The sequence below is a fragment of the Phaethon aethereus genome, assembly GCF_964289735.1.
Source record: "Phaethon aethereus genome assembly, chromosome: Z".
NCBI lineage: Eukaryota > Metazoa > Chordata > Aves > Phaethontiformes > Phaethontidae > Phaethon > Phaethon aethereus.
In genome coordinates this window covers 3,588,744-3,612,815 of record NC_138577.1, presented here as the reverse complement: position 1 = coordinate 3,612,815, position 24,072 = coordinate 3,588,744, and the positions used below count along the sequence as shown (strand labels likewise).

General features: G+C 45.4%; 1 protein-coding gene across 1 annotated transcript in view; it reads right to left on the bottom strand.

Moving 5' to 3' along the window:
- The window catches only part of LOC309415844 (unconventional myosin-Vb-like), a gene marked incomplete at its 3' end in the record, with an annotated part of 151,388 nt that overhangs the window by 46,858 nt on the left and 80,458 nt on the right, over window positions 1-24,072 (bottom strand). Inside the window, exons 14-19 of the mRNA XM_082013501.1 lie at window positions 23,010-23,093; window positions 17,628-17,777; window positions 16,857-16,954; window positions 12,381-12,467; window positions 3,205-3,316; window positions 1,819-2,030 (exon numbers count right to left, since the gene is read on the bottom strand). Coding sequence (XP_081869627.1) covers window positions 1,819-2,030; window positions 3,205-3,316; window positions 12,381-12,467; window positions 16,857-16,954; window positions 17,628-17,777; window positions 23,010-23,093 — 743 coding nt within the window. The remainder of the gene's footprint in view (window positions 1-1,818; window positions 2,031-3,204; window positions 3,317-12,380; window positions 12,468-16,856; window positions 16,955-17,627; window positions 17,778-23,009; window positions 23,094-24,072) is intronic.

Genomic DNA, 24,072 nt, shown 5'->3' with positions numbered 1-24,072 from the left:
CTAAAGAGGACAAGGGATAGTCCGTTTCCAAAAAGAGGAGTAAGCAGTTATTGAGATGACACCTCTATGAAACTAGTACAAAGAGGTAAAGTGAAAAATCACGCTGAAGAAACCCTGCAGCGGGTGGTTTCTGCACAACTGCTTCTAGTCTCTCTTTTAGCTCACACCCCATCGCTTCAACAGCACCAGGAATTTCTCCTCCCCTCCTTAGAGGGATGGGTGGCTGATGCAAAGTCACATACAGAGTCCAAGTCTGTAGGTGTGCATGGAGAGCCCATCGGAGACGATAAAGTTAATCACCGACTCTCCCTTTTTCTTAAGCTTCCTCTTATTGCTCAGGTCTCCTTTGCCTTGTCTTCAAGTGAGCTGCAAGACTGCCGAGAGGGACCTGCAGCCGTGAGCCTAGAGAAGTACATGGACTTCTGAGGACACGAAAAATCTCACAAATCTCTGTGCTCAGTTTTAAATACAAGTCACAAAAGGGCCCAGCTTTGCTCATTTGAGACCTTCTCACCCCTGGATTCTCCAAAAGGCCAATCCCTTTCACACGAGCAAATAATAACCACAAATTCAGTCAGTATCTTTGATGTTCTTCCAAAATACAGTACGATTTAGAGGAAATCCTTGGAAGGAACATAGAAGTTCTTCACCTTCGGTTGCTTCAATAATTGGTAGAAAGCAACATTCATCCAACAATCAGGAGTGAAGGAGTGACTGTGCAGGAGCCTTGGAGCACCCTGTTGCCCAAGTGCAAGCAGAGTTAATCGAGCTGCAGATTAGGTAGCTGCACTTCTGACGGGCAGATGCTAACTCGGAGCCAGGGAGAACATTGCTGCTCAAAACCAAGCAACACAGCTAACACACCACAGCTTCTCTAAGCAGAAAACAAGAAAGGAAACAAAGCTGAAAGGACCCAAATCTACTCCTTTTTCCTGTCGGTGAAGTGCCTGAAGCCAGCTTGGCTAAACGCAGGAGAACAGCAGCCTTTGACATGGGTAAGGGGCACAAGATGCAAGGTGACCTGTGTGTTGGGATGCTATTACATTGCTTTACTTCTCCCTCACACCCACCCCACTTCTGCTACCACCAGCCTACTCTCCAGTGCAGCATTATCTACAGAAATCCCAGCAAGCCACCAACATGAGGGAAGCTTGAGGTTCCTGCACAGAGTTAAACATTGAGCTCTATTACCCTGTACTGTAAATAGCCCCATTGCCAGTGGTGTGGAGTGATTTTTCTCATGACAAAGGATACAGCAAATCAATCCTGAAAACTTCCCTTGGATACCAAGAGGGCACAAATCCAGTCTCTGCAGAAGAGGAGTACATACCAACTGGCAAAGTGCTCACTGGTCGACCCAAACACCTTTTGCAAGAGGTAGTCCCAGAAAATACTAGTTCTGTGAAACACTTTCACCTAAATATCTCAGAGTACTTTAGTCATCTGATTACAGCCTAGCTGCCTATGCTCTAACCCTGGCCTAGCACCTAGAAATTAAATGAGTACAGATAGAAAATCGAATTGAGACAAAGAATTTTGATCTCTTGCCCCCAACTAAAGCTGTAGAGAGGGGCCAGGAATGAGTCCTGACTTTAGCACAGAAACTTTCACCACCGTGGTACCTACGTGCACAGTATGGGTCTTTCTTCACGGGGCTAAAAGGCAACGCCCCATGCAGAGTATTTTCAATGTTTCTCCTATGAAACCCCAAAGTTTAAGGTCTACAAGATGGAACGGATTGAAAACACAAGTGCCCAGAAGTGTTATTCCACTTGACCTCCCAGCTAGCCCTTCCTTGGAGGGCTTCCTAGGACCCACCTCCGCGCCAGGTGCCCACGCGTGTAGCGCTGGATGATGATTGCAGCTTGTCTCAGCCTTTTGTACTTGACCCTCTGCAGCCAACCCCGCACCGTCTTCTGAATCATGATTGTGGCAGCTCTGAACTTATCTGCTCGCAGTTTCTCCAGATATGCCACCTGGCCTGCACGGAAAAAGATCTTGGTACGTCCAAACTGGAACTTGTCTGGATCCTTTTCAAAAGCATAAAGGAAACTAAATTTAATTAAGGCAAACAATTTTTTTTCAGACTATGTTGCTCAGTAGATACAGATTAAAAAACCCACTTTGAATCAAATTTATCAGCTCAGCTCACATCTCTTCTTAATTCGGTGATGATGATATTATTAGACTCCAAACAACTTGAACGTCTATACACCCATTGAGGAATGCAGCACCAGGATTCAGTCTTAAGTTCCATATATTTACACAAACTTTGAATGTTTTGAGGGCTTTGGTTTTGTTTGTTTGTATTTTGTTTTAAGTTAAATAGAGCAATGCAACATCAGAGGACATTGAGAAAACATTTATTTCGCCAGAAGATGAAGGCTTACATCTGCAAAGTCAGCCATGCACTGCAAATGGCTCTGCAACAAAGAGAAACACTTGGTGCATCAGGAGAATGGCTTTTGCAGAGAGGAACCCAACTGAGTACATTCCTCAAAAAACCACAGGGAAAACAGAGATCAAAAATCAAAACCTGGCTAAGGTGCTGTGCACATTCTGGGCTGCTCAACAGCAAGACAACAGGAAGAAACCTTTGTGTGCACATTTGCAATTTAAAAATAATGCACATGAGTCTAAGTATAAGGTTTTTGTGAGGAGAGGTGGCAAAGACTTCGTATTTGCTTAAGGGAAGAAAGCCCAAATCTATGGGACGCTTTTTCTACATACGTGGCTATTAAAAGTCTTCCACGCATCAAGATAGGGCATTTATTGTATTTTTCTCTTACTCATTTGCACAAAGACGCATTTAATGATTAACTAAGGTTCATGATGTTGTCTAAAACTGGACCTCTAAAATGGGCTCCAGCTATGCCTAGCCAAAACCAGGAGGAGGAGTTAGGGGGATGAATTTTTTTTAAACGTGGCCACTTGCTCATATACAGCCAGCTATAGCAAACTCTGGACTTCACCAGCACTGAAACAGTATGTTCAGCTTGACTGCAATCAAGAGATCTCATGTCACGCTAGTCTCTCAAGGAGGTAGCGAGAGCAGTCTCATTTTGGAAAAGGCCCCAGGCTGCCTAGGCTGAAGAAGCACCTGCATGAGCAGCAAGTAGGAGCAGGAAGAGCAATTCAGATCATATCAAAGCCGTAAGTTTCTATGCTGTAAAAATCATTGCCAAAGATTTGGTCTCAGCTCACCTTAATGAGGTCTTCCAACAAGGTCTGACAGATCTGCTTCTTGTCGTTCTTAGAGAGGTCTCTCTTTTTCATAAGAACACGATATCTATTGAAAAAGTCGTGGTAGGACCATCTGAAAGCAAAGCATACACAGGATCAGTCTGCATGCTGGGCATTACTTCCTTAAAATAAAGTGTTTGGGGTCATAGCCAAATGAAAATATGAAACTCATACCAAGGGATCCCTCACCACTACCCTCAGCATGGATCAAAGCCATCTGAAAGAACTTAGGTCACCCAAATCTGATCCCCAGTCTCAGTCCTCCCCTGCCATGGAATGACCTTACCAGCGCATTTCTAGCCTGGAACAGAAGGGCCATGGATCACCTTGTTTTCGCTCCTCCTGATGTGCTTCCTAAGCTGCTGCATTTTACCAGTCAAATGCAACAACGCTGTTCCCTTTGGAAAGGATATGCTAATTTCGAAGAGATCATGGATCTCCTGATTTGGACAAAAAAATTTTTAAAAGCAATCTTGCTAAGATGATAGAGAACGAATCAAATAGCAACTTTTCATTTTTCTGCTTTTCCAAACTGTTGAATATTAATTTGAAAGAATTCATTCACTAATCGCTCCACGTTGAGGTCTGTGGCCAAAACCCTTTAAAACAAACATGAAATCTTTGGATTCTGAAAAGACAAAGTAGCCACTTGGAAGATGCCTCACTGTCACCAGCAGTGAAGTCTCCAAACACACAACACTCACTGAAGGAATGAGAGCACTGTATCTTACTGCTAGGAAATATCTCCTGCCGCCGCTGTTAGATGTACAGCCTGCAGACTGGATCCTGAAACTGGCTCAGCATCTGCCAAGATTCAGCCTTCCCCGGTTAACGAGTGAGTTATGGGCCCCTCAAAACCTGAGTTTTTAATTAAAACTCTAGGCGTTTCCAGCACTGTCAAGTACAGCCATCGTTATTAAAAAATAAAGCATAACAAGCATCAAAGGAAGATGGGAGAGAACTGCAGAGATTTTGATTTATGCCCTCACTCAACGGCATCATCTGTGAGCCTGACCCTCACCCACATGGACGTTCTGGCAGCTGAGATACACACGCTGTATGAAGAGCAGCCACACAGAAACCGCTTCTCCTCAGCCCAGCAGCCCCAGGCACGCCTTTATTTTTGTGTTACTACACCCAATTTTTCCTGTTTTTCCACTTCCAGAGATTAAGAGAGGGGAGAAGAAAGGCAAAATAAATTGCAAAGGGCCGGAGCGATGCCTGTGATGGCTCCTTACACTTGGCCAGTTTGCGGTGGCGGGGGCTGGATGAGACATCACACACCTCCTGCGCTCAAGGCTGCCGTCTCTATAAAATAATTCCTCTCTAACAAAACTTCCTGAAGGCTGAAAGCGGGGATATTCGCTAAGGATAGGCATACCAGAACTATAACACTTCTTTCAAAATACATGACCAACACAGCTTCATGTCAGTTCAGAAAATGCAGCAGAGGAGGAAAGCCAGATTGGTTAAAAGCGATACTCTGGTTAAAAGAACACAGTAGAAGAAAATGTTTATAAAGAGAATGAAGGGAGAAAAAGCAAAAAAAGACAACCACTAAGGACTGGGAATTGCCACGCAATTGCTGCACGGACGCATTGCACCCTGGACAACTTTTGCAAAAAATATGGGAATGGCAAAAACTAGAGAGAGTCCTTAACATCGTCCCTGAAACAAAAGGTAAGACGGAGGGCTCCTGAAGACAGGAGCAAGAAGGAAGGTGTGATGAGAGGATTTCCCACGCTCAGGCTGCTCAGAGTAGCTCTGGAGTCGCCAGATTTAGTGAACGTTTCACCCTTACCTACATGGGCTGCTTCTGGGGCAGACAGCCAAGGCTGCCCCCCCTCAAGTGACCAAAAGTTTTGGACTATCACTAACAAAAAGTAAGATACCTGCCATAGGAAGCTCTCTCTGGGGTGAGGCACAGCAAACCTGAACACAAAGATTACGCAAGACTATGGGCTTGTGTCACGTAGGGTTCAAGCTTAAACTCTCTTTCTCTTTGCTTTCTAGAAGCCTTTGTTTTATGATGACATTCCCCATTTTGTACCCACACCTTCATCCTTTTGCTTTGTGCACATAAAACCCGTTTTCATTTTAAGCACGCCTGAGGCTTTAGGCAGCTCCAAATCAAACCCGACGGGCAAAGCAGAGCACGCGGTGCCCGAAGCACGTGGCCAGGCGTGCGATGCTGGAGACCTCCTGCCTGGCTCCGGTATCACTCAAGCCAGAGAGAACTTGCGGTGGAAGGGGGGAAAGAGAAGGAGGGAGTATTCCCATGAACCTGCCAGAGTCAGTTCAGGGGCTGATATTGTTAACTGCTGCTATTCAGAGGAAGAAATCGTCCTGCAGGTGCCACCCGGGCTCCTCCGGCAAAGAGCAGATGGCGAAGAGGCAACACGTGTAACGAAGGGCATGGGTCCAAGCTGGGCAGAAAGCGGCAAAATCCATCATCTTCCTGCACCAAGACAGAGATGGAGATCCCGCTGCTGTTTTCAAACGACAGAGTCAGACACCTGCAGAAATTCCTTTAAAATAGGTCGTAAGTCCCTACATAGAGGGTCTTTCTTCAGAGCCTGACGTTCTCATTTCACAAGGTGGTAAAAACTGATTTTCCACTTGTTTCCATTTGAGCCCGCCTTTAACATAAATAAGACAACTCACTTTTTCGGATTAAGTCGCACAGGAGCTATTGGAAGCGGCAGGGAATACGCTCACTGATCGCTGTCGGGCTTGTGGCATCCGTAGTCCTCTGCCCACGTCTCCCAGAGGTTCACAGCCAAACGCCGCACCTCCACGGCACAAACGCCGCTTCACCCTTCCTGCAGCGAGGCACCCTCGCTGATTTAACAGGAGATGACAGTCCTGAGATCAAACTGCTGGTACCATCGCCCACAGAGTATCAAGACAAAAGCTCTGCCACCACCAAGGCTCAGCTGGTCCATCGGGAGTTTCACCGGAGTATTTTCAGTTCCAGTTCACAAGCAAAAGAAAGCTGTGAGGGTTCAGAGGTGCTGTTACGGGACCCCCCCCTGGGAAAGGAGCAATTAAAGCACTCCGGTTTAATGTAACACGCCTGGTTAAACCACTTCAGGTTCAAAGCAGTATAAAATTACCTTACAACTATATGCTTCGAGAGAAACAGACATGATCCCCCAACCCTACGAGGGAGATCTCTCTGGTGCAGAAATACTGAAGCTGCTTTGGCGCACACACACTTTTTTTATTCTGCTGCATATATGTGTCTTTTTTTTTTTTTTAGGTTCAACATCTCCATCTTCAGCAGAGAAAAGGAAAAAAAAAAAAAGAGAGAGAGAAAATTTATTTCCCTCCTGCTAGACCACAAAGTGATTCCCAGCACAAGACAAAAGCTGCGGCATGTTAGCCCACAGCTTAGCAGGTCAGGAGAGATTACGGGAAGATTACACCTCAGTTCAACTTGTTCACAGGTACTAAATTAAAAGCAGATCTCGAGTTTTCACAATGTTGCCACACAACATGGGCATGCCTCATTGCTAGGAGCTGGAAACCACCAAGGGCCACTAAATAAATACAATTCTTTATAATTATCATGTTCTAAGACCATGCAAGTGGTGTAGTTGGGGAGCTATAACCAAGAAGATTTTTGTACCTGCACAACTGAGAAAGAGGAAGGAGGAGGAATGAAGGAATGGAGAGATACTACGCCAGCTTTCCCAAGATAAAATGAAATAAAATAAAATAAAATAAAAATCTGAGGGCTGAGATCAAACACAACCAACCTCAAACATCAAGATTTTGCTTTGAAATCAGCACAGGTCACTAAAGGGAAGAGGCAATAAAAGGAATGGAAGGACACAGGAAAAATAACACACGCCTGTGAAAAATACCTCCCCGGGCTTGAGCTGCAAGGAGGATGCTCAAGGGCTTGGCCAGGAGCAGGAGATTTGGTTAACCCAGCAATTTCTTGGTCACCTACAGGAATTAGACAGAGGGAATAAGCTGTAACACACCCCACAAATTAAGCCTGTATTTGTGGTTTAAAGAACAAGATTGGATGCTTTATACAAAACTACAAGTGGGTGCAAAGCAAAGGGGCTGCTCCTGCCCGAAATCACGAGGCTACGAACCCGAGAGCAGCCCTTGTGCTGCCCAGCCAGCTGGATTTATTACATCTCCCAATTAAAGGGAGGGCTCGGGTAAGAAACCGGGGGTGAAATTCCGACTCCTGAGGAAGCCTTGGAAAAGAATCTCCCCAAGCAGTCAGCAATTGCCCAAAATACCGCCAACCTATTGTTTTAGGGTAATTACAGCAACGCTATTTCAGCGGCACTGAACGAAGAGCGGAAAAGAGGATTATAATAAGAGCTTGAAGCATGTATGACTTAACCATAATACGGTTTCTTTTGGAGGCCTAAAATCACTGAATGCAAAAATCTTTCCATTAAGCATAAATACATTCATCACCCAAGACCATCCCAGTGACCGTGTGCTGAAGAAACCCGGCTTCGTGTAAGAAATCCTGCCAGCACCACGTGGCACTGTCCCCTGAAGGGATCAATATTTTAAGCAGTAAGGAGCTGGACTATATTGATCTTCCTATAGGAGCTGAAGCCTGTTCGGGGGAACACAGGTTGTATATTTGAGCCAAGATTTGACAAGAAATTATTTTAGAAACTGCAGTTCAGGGAGAAAATTTCTCTTGCCTTGTTTACTGCAGCAGAACAGATTTGCCTTTCAATTAGCTCTAAAACATGCAGGCTGGCATTGCTTGAAATTATCTGGAATATATTCAAAGAGCAGAATGAGGGGGAAAAAAACACCCCTATTTACATATTATTCCTTTCTGGGGAGTGGGGAGAGCGGACAAGCAGGGCTGCTGGTAGACAAAGCCATTTATAGGCTTTGTTTCCCTGAAACGACTGCATGACAGCTAAAGGCACATTATGAAAAAGAATATTTTATACCCAAGGTTGTCCATGATACATTTCAATTATGAATGTTCAATGTTCGTAGAGTTTAGCAGCTGTGATTTCATATGGAACTGATACAATGATGCTGCATCTGACAGTCAGCTCCAGCAAAACCAGAGGAAGCAGCCAAATGCCAAAAATACTTAAACAATAAATTTCATACAAGACCACTACAATAAAAGTATTTCGGATAGACTGCAACGAGAGCGTTATTCAGAGTGATGGCACAGTGGGAGACCACTGCTGTTGTACCACTGGCTGGAAACCACTAGAACCAGCAAGAAGAAAAATGTAGAGTTTTGACAAAATGCAAGTTGAAAATTTGTTTTAGAGAGTATTTTGTTATTAATGGAGCTCTGCACCAATTAATTCTCTACAGACTAATCTTTACGTAGCCAGTTTCCATAACAAAGATAAATGGTTTTATAGTACAGAGACATCTTCCATGCTTTACCCACGGAAGCTGATGATAGATTTACTATCTACACATCTAAGACAGTCCATTCATCACAGTCATTTATGTACATGCTAACAAATACATTTCTTAAATGCTGCATAACATTTCAAACCAAATGATACATTTTCAATTTACTTGAGAAAGCGGCAGAGTTCAGCGTACCATGGAAATGATAAAATAAAGCCACGCGTACCCAAAGTGGGGAGCGTGAGGCTTCACCTTTCAGCGGGAATATATCATGACTTACATGGGTTGAAGAACACTAATATAATATTTAACCCTTTTTTTCTTAAAGGAACCCAGTAAAAAAATTATCGAAGCCTCAAAACTTTTAATTCTTTGACCCATAAAGTAACTGTAGTGGAGAAGCGTGAAACAACGGCAGAAGGTGGCTTCATCCAGAGATCTCTGACTCAAAGCCACATCACGCTTAGAAATTACTCTTGTGATAGTATGCTGGAAAATATTAAGATATAAATACCGCGGGATGAAAATAAACATTTTCTCCTGTTTCTGTAATACAACTTCTCTTAAGAGAAAACATTTTTAAAATTTCCTGTTGCTCTAAAGGTAAATTGCTTATACCCAAGTGAAGCAAAACTCACAAAGATGAAGTTTTTCCATTATTATTTTAAGTGGTTTAAACTTACAGTCTTCACACAGGGTTTAAATTTAAAGCAATGACCCTCCTTTTCGGTTTTATCCTTGATCAATCACTATAATCAGACTTGTCTCAAAATACAAGGAAATATGGAGGAATAATCAATGCTCTCTGTGATCAAAATTGAGACTGACCTCATGCACATAAAACCTCAGAAAAAATTAAAACATCTACTACATTTCCCACAGAATAAGATCCTGTGGCAGCAGCTTTTGCCAAGCTGGCTTATAAAGCCAATTCAAATATACAGATTATTCACAACCTTTCAATGATGCTGCCCAACTCCTAGGTCTGGCTTATGTCTTATGAGGAGCGGCTGAGGGAACTGGGGTTGTTTAGTCTGGAGAAGAGGAGGCTGAAGGGAGACATTATCGCTCTCTACAACTACCTGAAAGGGGGTTGTGGCGATGAGGGTGTTGGTCTCTTCTCCCAAGTAACTAGTGATAGGACAAGAGGAAATGGCCTCAAGTTGCGCCAGGGGAGGTTTAGATTGGATATTAGGAAAAATTTCTTCACTGAGAGGGTGGTCAGGCATTGGAACAGGCTGCCCAGGGAGGTGGTGGAGTCGCCATCCCTGGAAGTGTTCAAAAAACGTGTGGATGTGGCACTTCAGGACATGGTTTAGGGGACATGGTGGTTCTGGATTAATGGTTGGACTTGATGATCTTAAAGGTCCTTTCCAACCTAGTGATTCTGTGATTCTGTGATTCAAGACTGGAATTTTAGGACCGAGGAAGGTGAAGAACTACCAAAACCCAAAGTGAGTGTCTTATTTCATGCAGAGTTGTTGCTGTATACAGTTATCTTTTAGAAACACTAAAATAAATAAAAATCTGTCCCTGAAGCTACCGAACACTGAACTGGAGAAGGTCATCCTGAAAGGCTTGAAATAGCTGTTTGCACCTTTTTTTTTTACCCTGGAGGAAGAACAAAAGTTGACAACTTGCAGTGACGGAAGAGTTCCGTATTCTTAAGTGTCCTGGGGAAAAGACCTCATAACCAAAAGCACACAAGCAGAGACAAAAGCATCCCTTTTGAGTCTTTCAGGACGGAGCGGTCTTCGCACCGCTCAATTATTTGCCATAAATAGATCTTGGCTGGTCTCCAGGTGCTGCAGTGGTTTCTCCCCTCTGTTCCCCCTCCCCAGTTACTAATTATACATCAATTTTAGTATCAATTTTAGCGCCGTAGAGTCTAAACTGCACAGATTTGAGTGAGCAGAGTTGGAAAAATGCTGCAAGTTTTAGGAAAACTATGGATGGAGAGGAAGGGGGTATCCCTGCAGCAATGCTAAGACCAGTAGCAAAACCCATGGACAACCCTCAAGTCAGAGCTGCCCAAACTTCCCCCGAGACCCACAGCTGCAGAGCCAGGAGCATCCACTACACTGGGGAGCGTGACCACTTGGTTAGTAAGCAGACAACTGCCTTTCTGTGGCCTCTTCCAAAGGAAACCACAGCTGCTTCACTGCTCGGGGGCTTTCAGGGCAAGAGGACAGGCAGATGGATTTGGCCCTGCTGCTACTTTAACAAAGAAGATAATAAAAGACCCGACCCGTGGGCTGTTTTTTTAATTCCTCACCGTGGCTTAGAGACCGTGTAATTCAGGAGCAACTTTTTATTAGTTCCTTCCACAAATGCCTCAAAGACTTCGGAGAAGGCAGTCAAAGGTGGTGCTGGGTCTTCTAACAGGGCCAGACCCTCAACAGCAGGACCCAAATCTCCATTCGCCTCTCTGCCACCCTCCCACACTGCCAGGGGAGAGAGAGAAATTGGTTTCTATAAACCTTTTCTTTTCTTTTTTCCCCTTCTTAAGGTGCTGAGCTCAGCTGGCCAGGGGGATCCCCATCAGCAGTTTTTGCCTGTCCACGGAGGTCACTGGCTGGCAGAGGCTTCACGGGGGTTAGGTCCAGCAGAGTCACCTCACGCCAACACACAGAAGCTGCCATCAATAGTCAGAGGCTCTTTCCAGCTTTGCAGGAGATGAGAGTTACTGATAAGGCAGCTGATAACGCTCCTCCCCAAAAACCGGCACAGGGAGTTTCGCATGGCGTCCAACATCGCGCTGAGCCGACTCTTTACCGCGCGTATTTATAACTCCCTTGTTCCGTCTAAAAAGGCTGATGGCTATGCTGACATTAACACAAAGCTGCTTGGCACTAAAACACAATTGATGCATTTTTAGAATTATTTGCCCTTGTCATCTTCAGGGCTTATTTATAGTTTACGTTTTCTGATTTATTAGGCCCTAAAAACCTCGTTTGAATTTCATATCACAATCAGCAAGAGCCACACCACCCATAACCTTTCCTTTTTAAGATGCAAGAGTTTGAAACCTAGTATGCTTTGGATGTGCGGTGTGAAGGTTGTAATTGTAAATTATTATTTGTAAAGTTGTAAATTATTATTTCAAGTCTGAAATAATAATTTACAACCCTTACTTTCTTTCTCTGCAAGTATAATCAAAATATTTTTGGCCGAAATTACTATTGCAGCAAGGGTCTGAAGCCAAAAAAAAAAAAAGGAAAGGAGGAAAGGAAAGGAAACTGTACAGGGCAAGGAGCTTTTGTACGGGGAGCTTCAGGCAAGCAGGGAAGAAGTCCTCTAGGGTAACACTTGCTTCCAGGTAAGATAGGTGCAGAGGATATAGAGCCATTATTTTGGTGCTTGCTGTCCACCTCCGTATGGGATCCAAGCTGGATTCCTTTATCTGCCACACACCAGCATTTTCAGAGATTTCATCACAGAAAAATTACTTCTCAGAACCAAACTGAAAGCACCAGCTGAAATGCTGGACATGACACAACACATCCGCCAGCAGCCTCACTGTGCAGCTCATTGCTTGGTAACAAAACTCTGAGACTTGACGAACCCAGGACCTAACGGGGCTTTTGCAAAACGCAAAAAACATATCCTGGATATAAACCAACCTAAATAAACCCTGTTTTTCCTAAAAAACACTAGTGTTTTCTTCTCCATCCCTCACCCCAGATAATGAGCTTGCTGAGTAAAGCAAGCACAGCTTTGCACCAGCAGCACGACATCACGCCGAATTCCCGGCACAGTACCTGGACGGGAAGCCAGCTGCACTGATGCGGATGGTCTCCAGCACTCCACAAGCTCTCAGCTGCTGCACCGCTCTCTTAGGATCAAATCTGCAATTATATTTAGGATAGAGATTAACACAGTGAGAAGGAACCCGCATCATCAACCTACCTGATAGTGACTCCTGGGGACAGGAACTAGCCTCCCATTTGGGGAAAAAAACTCTGCTCACATCATCTGTATTGGGACTGAAGAAAACCATACATCCATGGATAGCTTTTGTCCATAGCCATTGCCTTGCAAACCCCAGTATAACCACAGATCCCATGCCTTGCTTTGGGAACAGGCTGCACAGATGTCAAACGCTTTCTCTCCATGTCACCAGACGTTGTGCTTTTCAAGTACAACGGACCTTGCTATTGCCCTACTATCAATGCCAAGTGGTACTCTTGGGACAAGGTGACAGTCTGTTGCAATTAGTCTCTACAGCCATAATCTACCCAGCTATGTAAAGCAATACAACCATGACAAAGAAGGGAACAGGCTACACCAACCACAAGCTGCCTGATGAACCAGACAGCATTACTTTTGCAACTGTAAGGGCAATGACATATTTCCAGAAAGAAATCAAATTCAACAGCAAAACAAATCCAATATATTAAATTCCATACCAAAACAGAGTAATTAACAGGTTTCACAGGTCTGCAGACCATTAAGTGTACCAAGAACAGCTATGCTCACGTTCCAGACTAAGGGCTTTAGTAGGCATCATGTGGAAATTGCAGGTATTTCTGCTTTCAGCTGTCTGCCCTCCTCTTTTTAGCTGGCATTACCCCTTACCACTGGCATCTCACTTCCATCAGTGATTTGTGCTGAAAAATTTCATGCTAACTTCCAGCAGAATACTTGGGCTGTGCTCTCTCTGGTTCCTGGCGTGAACCCACCTCTAGACCGGTCTATCTTTGCACAGAGTCCAGATACCAGCATCCCCTATCGCTTCTCCCTTCTTCCACCAAATGCACGAAGAGGTCTTCAGCTCGAGGTGTTGGACCCTGGAAGAGGTCACTGGATCAAGCTTGGGCTCATAAGATGTAGACATCCATAGATGTAGATGTCCATAGCTGTGTTAGGTTTCCAGAACAAAGGTGAGGAACCAAAGGACCTGCTTGTCCTTTCCTGAAAGCCTAAAGTGTTTACACCTGCAGGTCAAGATTGCATGAATAATTCTGCCTGCCCTTCACTGTTCAAAAGCAGTCTAAGAAATAGTTCCCTGCTACTTTGTGCATTTTTAAATTCCCTAGACCTGTCAAGTCTACAGCAAGTTATTCACTGTAATACCACAAACATGATGGAGAAAATCCATCTTGGCTGTCACTCGCTTTGAGGAAGAATCCACAAGGGTGCAATTTCCATAATGATAAATAATAAACAAGACTGGCAGATGGATGGGGAAGATCCGGGGAAGATCCCAGGCAATCTATGTTGTAAATAAGGGAGACCTTTCTGCAGCACGGCCAAGCTCTGCTCACTGGGGGTGAAATGGAGTAACCAGAGCGGCTGCAGTCATTGATCAGCATGGAAAGCCAGGACCTTTTCTAGCAGCAATCCCAGCTATGGGCTGAGGCTGAAATAAAGAGCTTAAAAGCGGGACAATACACATTATTACAAACCCCTTTTCCTTGCCATGCCAGGTAGAAGCACCTAGCAGGTTGCTTTTGGCCTGGGAACTCAAGTAAGAGATCACAAACCCTTCCTGAAACAGAAATGGGAAGGAAAGTTGTCTACAGTAGAAGCTGAAGTCAGGCACTCCCCTCACATCTCTCTCTTTGAAGTCTTCTCCGTGAGGGAACAAGCTCAAATGGAGCAAATATCACTGCGTGGTGCCAATGCTTCCTCCAGGCTGGAAGTCGGACACCCCTCACCTCCCTGAGAAACAAACCTTACATTTGCACCAAGATGTAAGGTAGAAATGCGAGTAATGCAGGTTGCAAGAGACCTTAGGAGATCTCTAGTCCAATCTCCTATGTTCAAAAGCTGGAGCAGCTATGGGGGCAGACCCAAAGCTCAGGGCTTTCTCCAGTCAAGGGCTGAACACCTCCAAAGAAGGAGGTTGCACAACATCTCTGGGCAGCCTGCTCCACTGATAGACTATCCTCATGGAGAAAAAAATGTTTCCTTATCTCCAGTCTGAACCTCTCACTTCAATTTGTAGCCATTGACTCCTGTCCTTCCACCACACAGTGCTGTGAAGAGCATGGCTTCGTCCTCTTGGTAGCTCTTGCAAGCAGTGGAAGGCTGCTATTAGGTCCCCTCTCTTCTCCAGGCTAAACATCTCCTTTGAGCAAAAAAGTAATGTTCTTGTGAGCTGAAAAACATTATGTTTTAGGAAGAGAAAAAAGTCTGTGTTTTTTCACTGAACAACGAACGTAACAGTGTGTGCTCTGCATGCTACAAGATACCATTTCAACGCTAACCCAGAGCAGTGCCACTGATGTTTCATTTCACTAATGCCTCCTGGCACCATGTATTTTTCATCACAAGTGCCTCTGAAATACAGGCTCCTTTAGAGCCATGCCAGTATTCTCCAGACCTGAGTTTTACATATAAGCAAACAGATTTCATTCAAGCCACACTTAAGGATACAAATTCCTCAAGCTGGTGGCAGCAAGATCAACATTGACCACGATTCCCAGATCACAATTTCAATTAAGCAATCCACGATGGGTGAGGAGGGAGATAAATTCTTGCAGAAGAACCCCCAGTACAAGACACCCGAACCAGTGCTTTCTGGCTCGTTAGATGGGGATGCAACACCACCAGCCCAACCCAAAGCACCTTCCTGTGGTTTCCCAGCCATGGTGACTCCTGCAATGCTGCTGGCTGCAGACAGACACCTGCACGCTGCTCCGCCAGAACAGTTCCTGTGTCTATTTTGGTTTACCCTTTGTTCCTAAAATACCAGGCTTTGGCAGCTCTGACGTTGGCCATATGGGGAGCATCGCATTGGAGCCAGTCTTTACTCAGACTGCAAGCAGGCACAAGGAAAATTATCCTCCTGGTATTTGCCCTCCGTAACATCTTGGAAGTACAACCGAGTTCACTCAGATAATTATTGCACCTCGACAACCAGAAGCTTGCACATTTATAAAATGATATTAACTGTATCTTGATCATCCCATGAAAAACCGAGTTGCAAAGTTAAAGGCAAAGAAGTGAAGATGGATGGGCTGAAAGTAGAGCTGTGTAGGGTGTCTTGGAAACACTCTTTGGAAAGGTGAAGCCATTTCACCATGCAGATCCACTACAGAAAGTTAGAAAATACTTTTGTGCTTTACCTAAAGAAAGCAAACAAACAAAAAATATAGTCCTGAATTTCATTTAAATGGACAACCTCTACAATAGACAACAGGAGATTGAGGCCCTAAGCATCTCCAGTACCTACAACATGGTACATGAAATAGATACAACAGACCACAGAAACTGCCGTCTCAGCACAGGCAGCCAACATAGCCTTCTCCAGAGCTGTTAACTAATCACTGAATGAATCAGTTAAATATAAGCCAGTTCCGCAATGTCTTCTAACCATTAATACCCTTCACTTTGCTGTTTGCAGGGAGAGAAGAGTCAAGCCAGGGAAACTTCCTGTTGGATACATATCCACCAGCATATCATGACCAAGGGTGAGCCTGCTTACAGATGCTTCGTCCTCCTTTGCAGGACACTGTTGGAGCCGTCTGGGCACTCCGAGGTGGCACCGTGCTCGCCGGGAGCACTCAGACTGCGTTGGATCAGCTGGAGGGCAATGCCTCCCTGCTTATGGGGTACGATTATAACCCTGCTTTCTTAAATGTCACCACCTGCAGTTATGCCAGGGCCTTTAGAAGACGTCACAACAAGATCTATGAGGTCGCTGCATACTAATGGCCAAGCTTTTTTGGAGTTACAGGGAACAAAATTGTGTACAAATACATTATCAAGAGGTCAAGCAAGGCTAGCAGCTATCTGCTTGCAACGTTCGCGGCTCTGAAATACAGAGGAAGATCAAGCCTGGCTTTTTTGCTTCCGCTGCTCCCTCGCCTGGAAACCTGCCTGAAGTTGATACAAGTCATGTCTTTACTTTTTCCACATTTATTTTGGAAGCACCAAGACTTTTTTGTTCATTTTACAAGCCATTTTGCAAGCACACTACTTAACTCCACTTTTTCATTTCTTTCTCTGCTATTTTTCACTGTTTAATACTATAACTATTTAAATCAAATTATGAAATCGTACAAAGACCCTATTACTGCAAAGCAAAGATGCTCAGTATTAGCAGAGGGTATCTATGAATTGCTAGGACCTGCGTTAGTCTGCACTTCAGCGGCACAAAAACCACATCACAAAACCAGTCATGGGAACAACATTTTAAGGGGTGAAATCTCTTCAGCAAGAGGAAAAGTCCAATGCACACTCTGTTGCTAAAACACTGAACAGATTTGCTCATCTGAAAGCCAACTTACTTAAAGGGGAGCTTCTCGTCGTTCGGCTTGATGCAGCGCACGTAGTGCGGGCTGGTGGCGTTCAGAGTCTCCATGAGCAAATGCAGCGAGTTGCGGAACTGAAAGACAAAACCACTCGTTTTGAGGAGGGATGAAGGTGCTGTATCACGCACCCCACGGTGGCAGGTGCTGCAAGCCACCTGCGGTGCCAGCCTCTGGATGTGACACAGCATGAACCTCCCCATCGGCCCAGCACATGCAAGAGCAGTTTCGAGAAGACACTGGTGGGATGAGGACTTCTGGCTCAATGAGGTACAAGAGCAACAAGCATTTTCTTGGGACTTTACCCAGTTGGGTCTCGAAAAATCCCCATGGCTGGAGACAGCACAACCTCTCTCAGCCCCTGTTGCACTGCCTGACTGTCCACACAGGGGGAAAAATGCTCTTTTCTCAAGTTGTTTCACTTTATGAGCACCATAGTACATTGGGATACAGTCCAGTGAATTCCAGGGTGGCCTCCACCCTCCTCAGACCATGTCTCGACTGCTTCCAGTCAAGACTACTCAAGCCTGCTCTTCCAGAGACACTGCTAGAAGGTGTCCAAAATGCAACTGCCAAACTGTGCCCATCCTACAACACTGGTCATGGGAAAGTCTCCTCACATCCCCCCTAACAGCTTTTTATTAATCTCTGCTTCAAACTGAAGAAACGAGACCTTAACTGTCAAAATGTATCTGGATTCACCTGCCCTGTTCTCCTGCTGTCATTCGACTTGCTCATATCATACGTTACCTGGTGCCCCACTGTCTTCTTGTGCTCTTTATTGGCAGCTTTGATCACTGGCCTGGCAGAACGGACGCTGATTTTGGATGTTCCCTTTCCCATGGAAGTGGTGGGTGCAGCATCCTTCTCTTCTTGGAATAAGTCTGCTATCATCTGATACTAAAAGGAGAGACAACACCTCAGCACCTCTAGCCCTGCTCTTTGCTGAACAAACCCACCCAAGTCACGTTGCTCCGGTCAATTTTTACCCATCTTAAACCAGGAAGGGGAAAAAGGGCAACAAAGTGAAAGGAAGAAGCGTTGCCTACGGAAACCACATCAGCAGGACCACTGGCCAGTCTGTTTTGTACTTCTTCAAACCTTGAAATGTGCACATTAAACCAGGCCAAAAAAAAAAAAAAAAAAAAAAAGAGGATGGCTAGCTGCAAGGCTGGATTGCTGAAGCACTGCCCGAGGCACAACACCTCCTGAACGTCAGGTGACTCTTGCTCCCAGGCTTCGTTTCACGGTACTCATCCAGTCCTGACTGCAGCAAGGATGCTGCCTGCCCAACACAGGTCTCCACATGAGGACCGGCAGCAGCTCCCACCACAGCCCCAGAGGCACCCTTGCTTTTGAAACAATTAAGAGACACCAGCACTTCCTCACTAATTACCTGCATTTCAGCATCAATGAGCAAGGGGACAGCAGGACTGTCGCTCTGCAGCCCTGGAAGCACCACATGTAGCTCCTCGGATCCCTAAGCCTGGGGTTTCTGGCAAGCCAGCAGCAACACTTCTGATTCTTAAACAAGAGAACAGGGGAGCTGGCAAATGCAGTTAATGCCTTGGGTTTTGTTTTGGGTTTTTTGTTTGTTTGTTTGTGGGGCAGGATCTTCAAATCTGCATTAGGTTGAGGAACTTGAATATTAGGTAAGTCACAATAAATCTGGCCTGTTTATAAGGGCTGCTAAATTGTCACATCTCGACTCCAGCTGTGCACCTACACAGGTTCCCACTACAGCCGTGCTTTACATTCAAATAGTAAATTCTTAAATGGAAGAAAAACCTTCACCTTCACCAATGTGACCAGGTGGCATTTCACTTACCCACGGCCGAGCCGGGCTCCAGCCCGGTGACGCTGCCGAAGCGCCCGTGACGCCACCGCAGCGGCACGCAGCCCGCCAGCAGCCCCCGGGGGAGAGGGCACCAGCATCACGCTTCCCTGGCCCGCGGCACGCCGTGCCCGACACGGCCACGTGCAAACACTGGCACGAGGCAGCAGCGCACGATACAGCGCTCTTGCCTCCAGCCCAGGCTCCTCCAGAAGCCAAACTTGGTTGTATTTCCATTAAGATCCCGAGAAGGGCACAGGAGTTTACCACTTTACGGACATTAGCGGCCAGCCCCATGCTGGAAAGGGCTGCCTGGCTCTCTGCCACATCCCTGGACCAAGACAGGAATATTTCCAGCCCCGGTCCCACCGGCTGTTGGCACAGCTTGCTAGAACAGCAGCCTAAATACCGCTGTGGAAAGGAAACTGTTTGCATTACATTAGCAAATTGCTCGCAGGCTCCGAGACAGCACCTGCTAAGGATCTGCTTCGTACTCGCAGCTTTTATTTTTCATCTCTGCAGCTCGCTCAACTCCTACCAGAATAAAGGCTCACACCTTCTTTTGCCCAACACTCTATCCCCCGCAAAAAAGACACCCGGACAGCTGTTGTACTGTCACCGTCTTGGGTGCTTTGCCTCCTGCAAACACAGGAGTTTTGAGTGTCACATGCTTGATGCTGGAAGACCTCCACCACAGGCTCCATTTTACTGCCTCGCGCCTGACAACGTGGTAAAACCCCCGGCTGTAATTTCAGGTTTCAAAATATCTTCTCAACGCATAGCTGGGAGCGCCATCGACCCCTCCATCGCTTGCTAGAAATAACAAGAGCGCTTGCTCCCGCACAAATACTCGACAAGAATCGCGGAGGTGAGCTCTCAGCTTGCTTAATGCAAAACTGGTCTAACTGGGACCACCCGTAACAGCCCAGGATCTATTCCACGGATGCCGAGGGATAAGCAAGAAGGATAGATCCCTCCTTCCCAACCGGCAGAGTCAAAACCACTGATGCGTTATTTGTAATTATAGAGGACTGGAATATAATCTCTTAACTGCATGCCCACATGCTCTCAATTCGGTATTTCTTTAATTCAAAGAACAACAACTCTCAACTGTTTTAGCTGACCAGCGCTAACAAAACTAATTAGCTGCTTTATAAAATCTCTTTCACCATCTTGTTGACAGCAGCGATTGCATTCTAATTAGCAAAACACAATTCTGCCCTGGTGGGAGTGCTTCATCAGCGATGCACTTGCTGGCAGAGAGGTGTTTAAGTCCTTGCCGTGTCGAATTGACAGCGTCCCCCCTTGCCCCGTGTATCGCCTCAGTGGGAATACAAAGAGGAAAGCAGTGAATATTGTATGCAGACCTGATCCTGAGTACAGGACAAAGTCCTCGTGGCACAGCCTTTCGCAGCACAAATTTAAGTTTTAGTCAAATTAGCACATTTTAGTGGCAGACCCAGCACTGCCACTGCTGCTCTTTTTGGTTCAGAGAAACCGTGTTGCTTTATTACAGCAAAATAAAAAATACATTTATTTGTTTATATCCTTGGAGTGTGGCACATGGCGGGCAAAAGATTAAAAAAAAAAAATCAGGATAACTGAATCTGCTGGCTAACGGGGTTAAGGAAAGCAAGAGCAGAAGATCAGGCTTTGGAGGCTCTGCAGGAGGAGGGTGAGGATGTTCTCGCCAAGGGAAGCACTGCGCTTCCTCCCGGGACAGCACGGCATCAGCACGAGCTGACGACATCCACTGCTCCTACGTCATTAAAGAAATAGCTCAAAGACAGAAGTTCATCAAATCATCACCCAGAGATTCTCAGAGCCAAGGGCATTTGAGAGTGTTTTAACCTGGCCCACAAATGCAGATGTCAGTGTCACCTACAGAGCCACCACCATGATTTCACAAGGTCGTAACACCCGATCCCAAGGAGCATTAGCTTAGTTTGCAGGCCAGGTAAACCTCAGTCTTTGGTCCTGAGGCATACACACATTAATGGCTTTTTAGATCAAGCAAAGCAGTTGCAAGGAGCAGGGTTTGGGGGTTTTTTTGCTATTAATCCAAAGCCCAGCCTGCTCTGATATTATATTATAGTGCCTATATATGAGAGAGAAGAGGAGGAGATGCTGCCAATAATCCCATTTCAGCATTTTTTAATATTTCTTGTTTTAAGGGATGAGTTGCACCATCCACACTACAACACACTACTCCAACGAATTGCATCTCTCCTCTGCACCTATGGGAAGAAGTTGAACAGAAATCCCTATCGGAAACTGCCAGTTCTGCAAGCACTACCTCCAACAGCAACTTCAGCACTGGATAAATAATTCATCATACAGCACCAATTATTCCTGCAGGTTACCTGGCATTTCTAGTAAGCTCTAATCATGCCCAGTTTTTACCCTGGGAAAGCTGTGAGCTTCCTGAGCACACAGAGTTCTTGATTTGGGCATTAATACAACCCAGCTTTGCAGTTATTAGACTCGCAACTACCCCCATGAATGAGAAAATGGCACATCTTGACATCTTCATATGGATTCCTTGCTGAGATGCAGGGCAAGCCACTGACAACGCTCAATTAATTTCCCATTCTCATCTCTTTCTTTGACAAGAACCAACTCCTGCTTAAAATGCTCCTAAAAATAATACTTCCTCCCTCTCCCCTCATCACGTTCCTTATTTAGGGTGACATTTGGAAGGTCACATCCAGCCATAAACCCAAAGGAAGGTGGCACAAAGAGGAGAAATCTGGATGTATGACACATCTGCTTGCAATATGCAGGCGAGATTCAAAATTTGTACTCGAAAAAAATAAATGCAAGTTAACAAACTGGCCTGTGCTGGGGAAGGCTTTGAAATGGTTCGGAGAAAAGCAGATATATTCCCTTCCCTACATCACACATGAAGTCTGGTGGAAACAACGGTGCCCCAGAGTCATGCAGTCTCAATCTTGGCTGCTTGACGGTGTGTTGGACTTTGTAGGGCTGGATTTTTGTACCAACTTTTTAATAAGACAGTTACCCCGAAAGGGTTAAGGTAGTTAAAGTCTCAACTCGTTAACTGACAATGAAAGACTCAAGGTTGCAGGGGGAATTTTTGGTCTGCTTTTAAATGACAAGAACTTGAAATGCCCTAAAATTCTCATCATTGGCACTTTTAACCCAGCCCACCCAAGTGCAGATGCATGCTCAGGGGTGAAGAAGAGTCAGTATAAAACCAGCTTCGTTCACACGTGCAAGTGGGAAGTCTCCAACTCGAAGCCCACTTGCCAAGTGCTCATTTAGTGCAGGCATGACCCACACCAAAGCCTGCAGAGCCCCACAGCTACTATTCTTCTGCTTCCAACAGCCCACCAAGTTCATAGCCCTTGGAACTAATGGAGACTTTAAACTACAGATACCAAAAAGCTCTTTACGAGGAGACTCGGTATTCGAGGTCAGTCAATACATCTCTGTTGGCACTGATGCAATGCGGTGCTGACAAGTCGTTTTTCAATACTCAGGAGAGGAAAGGTACATGGCACAGAGTCTTGTAATACAGGAGCAAAAGCAAGCGTGATCATCAATATGTATTAATTTGTTAACGTTACATACTGGCAGCAGTGTAAAATAGCTCAACAGCAGCTGTAATGTCTCAGAGTTTGTGTCAGATTTCCAGCACTGTATATTAACCCTAATTTTTTGCATACTAATTATTGAAGTAATTAAATTGCAGGGCCAAATATGATGGGATTACAGCTAAGGGGAACAGCCATTTTCATACAGAAGGGTGGTAGGGTCAGCAATGCTGACCACAATACACAAACCGCACTGTTGACTATGGCTTTTAATCCCAGGGTCACCTGCAGTACCACGCACTTTTGAGAACACCTTTGGCGCCAGGTGATGGGTGAGGAGCTCCAAGCAAGAGTTAAGTAGGATTTACACTCCCCCATAACTGGCTGTTCCTGAATTTTGCTCTCGGTGACCAAAAAAGAAGAGGATCAACAGGTTTGGAAAGGATTTTTCTGATGCACCTCAACAGGACACCGACACCAGGGTGAAGGAGAGCAGAGGACCACACACATCCACACCTGGGTGCAACCATAGACCCCAGCAGCCTCGTCCCTCCTCTCCCCACTCATTCCCTCCTCCAAACCCCATTTATTGCCCTTTTTTATTTATAACATTTATTGCTGTTCACGTAGGTGCCACTTTTGCATACACGACATGCTGCGGCACAGCACAGGAATGCAAGCATGAAGCTCACACTTTGGAAAGCAGTGGTGCTGATCATCTCCTGACTCACTGCTTTTTACCTTGCTGGCTTTCAGGATGTTGATCTGTTCTTCATACACGGTGTCCCTGTTCTTCTCCAGAAATCCCTCACTTTGGTACTCCACCTACCAGGAGACAGAGAAAGAAGCCCAAAGGTTAAAGTCCAATGGCACAGGGACAAGGTGCTGTGTCCCACCGCACGCTTACTGTTAGAGCTCACCTGAAAAACACAAGAGGGAGAAGGAGGGCACAACTGGAATGTAAAGGTTACTTTTTATTAAAAAAGTGAATCTGAATGAAAGCAAAAACCTTAACACAAACTGTTTCTAAGTCATTAAACTGCTCCGTATGGGACCCAACCGCACTTCCATGGAAACCAGGGGTAAAAATGCAAGGATCATCAGTCCCTCTACATGATCTTTTGTGCACTCCTGAACTCCTTGCACGCTAGTCAATAAATCTCAAAAGATCTCCTGACTATATCTCTTGCAGGTCTCTTGGTCTTGAGACTACAGAGAGTTGGGGAGCACAGGAAGAATTCTGAGGGCACAGATGAAAACTTTATTTCTTACATTTGAAGTTGGCTAAAATAACTGATCACAAAGCACAGGCAAAGCTTGCAAAGGAACAATATTTGAGAGTGATGCATGTGCAAAATCATGTGCCTAAGGAAAGGTGAGTATCAGCCTTTGCCATGAAAAATGCCACTTGCATCCAGGGCAAAACCGGTTAGGAGAAGCGCCTGTGCGGGATCGCCACACCCGCATGTCATCTGGCTCCTTGGACACATCCCCAGGTTGGCCTTACACTTCCCTTTCTAACAAACGTGTGGTTTGGATAACTGCAAGCTTTTAGAATTCTTATTTGCTGTGAGTGATGCCTGTCAGCTCGGGGTTACAATGAAGCTGGAGCGCATGGATGAGACCCTATGGCACCAGACACTGAGACTTAGAACCCACAGTTGGCATCATCTCTCTCAGAAGGGTGGCACCAGCCCAGCATCACCCCTCACGTGCTCCTCCCCACCATGCCATGCTGATGCTTGCAGCTCCTGCTCTTCAAAACTAATTCCCTTTTCCAATACATTTTCAGTGAAGCTGCCCT